We start from the raw sequence: 3,760 nt of genomic DNA on the forward strand, positions 1-3,760 counted from the left end.
AATGTTATATTATATTGTGGACTACGGCGTACTGTTTGTTCTATTGCTTGATTCGGTTGGTGAAGTTAATTTTATACTCAAAAAGTTGGGAAAGATTGAAAATCTTTAGGTAATCAGGTTGACTTTTATTTTATGCGACTCATTTAGACATCTTTCCGATTAGGAAAAAGGAAAAACAATGGTATGCGGACTTTTGCACAGAAAGGCTGCTACTTTGATGGCACTATAAAACCTTCTAAATCCATACCAAAAAGGAGATGTCAATCGAGCTCTAACACCAAACTAAACCAAAACAAAAGGGTTTTCTCTTCAGTTCTTGCAGAAAACAAAGAAAATGGGTCACAGTGTAGAAACAGTACAGCAAGAAGTTGAACAAACTTTCACGATGCCTGTTCTAAGTCCCTACAAAATGGGAAAATTTAATCTTTCCCACAGGTAATATATTTTCTTCTGTCAATGTTGTATGAACTCTAAGTAATAGGGGTGAACGTTCCATCGAGTTGAAAAGATCGAATTTTCCCTTGCTTTTGAAAGGGTTTCATCATTTTTTTGTTTTATTGCCTCTCAGAATGGTAATGCCACCAATGACAAGGCAGAGATCTTGGAACAATATTCCTCAGCCGCATGCTGCCGTCTACTATTCCCAGAGAGCCAGCAAGGGCGGTCTTATTATAAGCGAGGCTACTGTCATTTCTGAAGCTGCTCGAGGGTAATCTAACTCTCTTCTTTTTATTACTACCACACCCTATAACTATAAATGTAGAAGTTTGTATATATAATAGCAGTATTGAACTGTACCCTTTTTTTTAATCACTCTTAGCATTAAACTAAAAACTCGGGGGTCTGCCCTTAAAAAATAAAGGTACAAAGATACACCTGGTATATGGTCAAAAAAGCAAGTAGAGGCATGGAAGCCCATAGTTGATGCTGTCCATGCAAAAGGTGGGATCTTCTTCTGTCAGATATGGCATGTTGGAAGGGCTTCTACATATGGTGAGTTTTGATTTTCTATTAGTTTAGTGTGAGTTTAGCAAGGATTACTACTCTTGTTTTTTATCATGATGGATCAAAGGGGGACGGGTGGCATAGTCGAATTAGTATATAATTTAAATATTTTCTTTGTTTTTTAATTGATAATCTGTTTTTACCACTAAAGTTTTATAAGTTGGTTCACTCCTACAATTTTGTATGTTTGCCCCCTGACATCATCTATAATCTCTTGCTGATACCTAATCACTCGGATCCCCCAATAAACAGAGTATCAACCAAATGGGCAATCTCCAATCTCCTCCACCGGCAATGTATTGAACCCCCAAGTTCAAGCAAATGCCGAGGAGCCTGCGAAATTCTCTCCTCCACGGAGATTAACCACTGAAGAGATCCCTCAAGTTGTGAATGAGTATAGACTTGCTGCAAGGAATGCCATGGAAGCTGGCAAGTTCCTATCTCCCTTTAAACAACTTCTATGTTGGCGTTGGAGATTTAAATAGCGGTCTGCTAGCGATAAACACAATGTAATCGTAAATGTGGCTGCAATTGCTATTTAAATCCCCGATTAGTGTCACCGTTCTCGCTATTTTGAGTTTCTCTAAAACAAAGCATTTGGATTCACAGGTTTTGATGGAGTTGAGATACATGGGGCACATGGATATCTACTTGACCAGTTCATGAAAGACCACATTAATGATCGAACGGATCAATATGGAGGGTCTCTTGAAAACCGCTGCAGGTTTGCCTTGGAAGTAGTTGAAGCTGTTGCTAATGAGATAGGAGCAGACCGAGTTGGACTCAGGCTATCTCCGTATGCAACCTACTTAGACTCAGGTGATTCCAATCCGACGGCATTGGGCGTTTACATGGCGGAGTCTTTGAACAGATACCGTATCCTATACTGCCATATGGTTGAACCAAGGATGAAACTTTCTGAAGAAAGTTTTGAAACAACTGAAAGTTTGGTTCCCATGAGGAAGGCTTTTAAGGGTACTTTTATTGTAGCCGGAGGGTATGATAAAGAAGATGGTAATAAAGCTGTGGCTGAAAACCGAACTGATCTGGTGTCGTTTGGTCGTTTGTTTTTATCAAATCCAGATTTGCCAATGAGATTTGAGCTCAATGCGCCTCTCACCAAGCACAACCGGAGTACCTACTGCGAACCGGATCCTGTTGTTGGCTACACCGATTACCCATTTCTTCAAAACACCGCTTAGGCTTGTCGAGAATGTGGATTTGGCAAGTATTTAAATAATCAATTTAATGTTCAACATTTGTAATTTTTCTTTCTTTCTTGAGTTTTCATGTTTTGTAGGATTTCCTTGTATCTTGGGTAAACAATATGATACATTTGTCTAGTAACGTGATAACTCGTTTATTTTTATTACATAATGTATTTTCTCTTATATAATTGCATTTATAATATTGTCGTAACCGGCTTTTAGGTAAATTTGATCATGTTTTTTAAAAGGTTTGATGAAAAGATGAGAGTCACCATCAATCGTTTGTAAGATGATATTAGTACAATTTTCATTCAATTTCAAGCATGAATTCAAGTTCCTATGATCTAATTCATGCTATTATAATCTTCATAACATCAAATTCAATCAAAATTCAACCAATCTCCATAAACCCTAGCTATAGCTAAAACTTATTCATGCACTTTTAGATGATTTTAATCATCATTCATGCTTGAAAATTAATCTAGAACCTTAATAAAATAAAAATCATCCTTTAACTCTTCAAAATCTAACATGTTCTTCAACCACCCAAATCATGAAACTCACCATCCAAGCATGATTTTCATTAAATTTTTTATACCAAATGATAGAGAATTTCAAGAGGATTAATTCTCTATCTAATAGCTTAACATAAAAATCAATCGAATAAACTTAAAAATCAATTTGAAAAGCTTACCCCTTTAGCCATAGAGGCTCACGACAGCTTGAAGGAGAAGGACTGATAATTTTCATGATTTTCTACACTTTTCTTTAATACACATGTCATTTTATAATTTAAATTAATTTAAAATTTATTTAATAGGAAATTCCAACTTTATCCTTTAAAATCCTTTATAATTTCAACCATGCCACTAAAATATTTTATAATTTAATATTCAAAGTAAAATATGAACAAATAAAAATTAACTTTCCACCTTTTCCCTTTGAAATTTTAAAAATTACAATTTAGTCACTAATTTTTCCAATTTCGACTAAATAGAGAAAATTAACTTCAATTCCAGTAATTCATGCTAAATTTCACTGTTCAAAAATATGGAAATAATATTTCCAACCTTTATCTAACATTTTTCAAATTTTCGTGAAATTCTGGTCCGATCTGATTATCCAATTTCTTATCGGACTTTACTGCTTAATAACTTTTAATACGAATCCCGAATCAAAATTTTGATTCCCACAAAAGTTTTATTTTGATAAAAACTATTCATTTATAGACCAAAATATTTCAATTTCAATAATTCTATTTTTGGTCTCTAAACTTTTCAAACTTTATACTTTGGCCACAAAAATTTTAAAACTTACATTTTGGTCACTACTAAAAAATTTGGGGTATTACAAGTCGGATCACGTAGTCAAACAATCAATTATTAAACCTAATTATTCTAGGTGAGTTAATTAAGGCTTCTCTCTATCTAAAGTGTCAAATTATGAATATAGAGAACTTAAAAGGATTAAACCTAAAATATATGCTCTAATATTAAACCTAACCAATTTTAACAATTATTGGGTCGAATAACTAAAATGGAACCTCC

At 34.2% G+C, this 3,760-nt stretch overlaps 1 protein-coding gene across 2 annotated transcripts; it reads left to right on the forward strand.

The window, feature by feature from the left end:
* Positions 1-246: 246 nt before the first annotated feature.
* On the forward strand, positions 247-3,468 carry LOC120177778 (putative 12-oxophytodienoate reductase 11). Of its 2 annotated transcripts, XM_039183806.1 has the most exons (6): positions 247-435; positions 569-709; positions 863-993; positions 1,258-1,434; positions 1,615-2,233; positions 3,449-3,468. In XM_039183806.1, exons 1-5 carry the CDS (start codon positions 335-337, stop codon positions 2,205-2,207), a joined length of 1,143 nt encoding a protein of 380 aa, XP_039039737.1. In that variant the 5' UTR covers positions 247-334; the 3' UTR covers positions 2,208-2,233; positions 3,449-3,468. The 2 variants fall into 2 exon arrangements, with proteins under 2 accessions (XP_039039737.1, XP_039039732.1); XM_039183801.1 differs by lacking the exon at positions 3,449-3,468 and having other exon boundaries at positions 1,615-2,394.
* Positions 3,469-3,760: the final 292 nt, after the last annotated feature.

Source organism: Hibiscus syriacus, unplaced genomic scaffold, assembly GCF_006381635.1.
Source record: "Hibiscus syriacus cultivar Baekdansim isolate YM2019G1 unplaced genomic scaffold, ASM638163v2 tig00003454_pilon, whole genome shotgun sequence".
NCBI lineage: Eukaryota > Viridiplantae > Streptophyta > Magnoliopsida > Malvales > Malvaceae > Hibiscus > Hibiscus syriacus.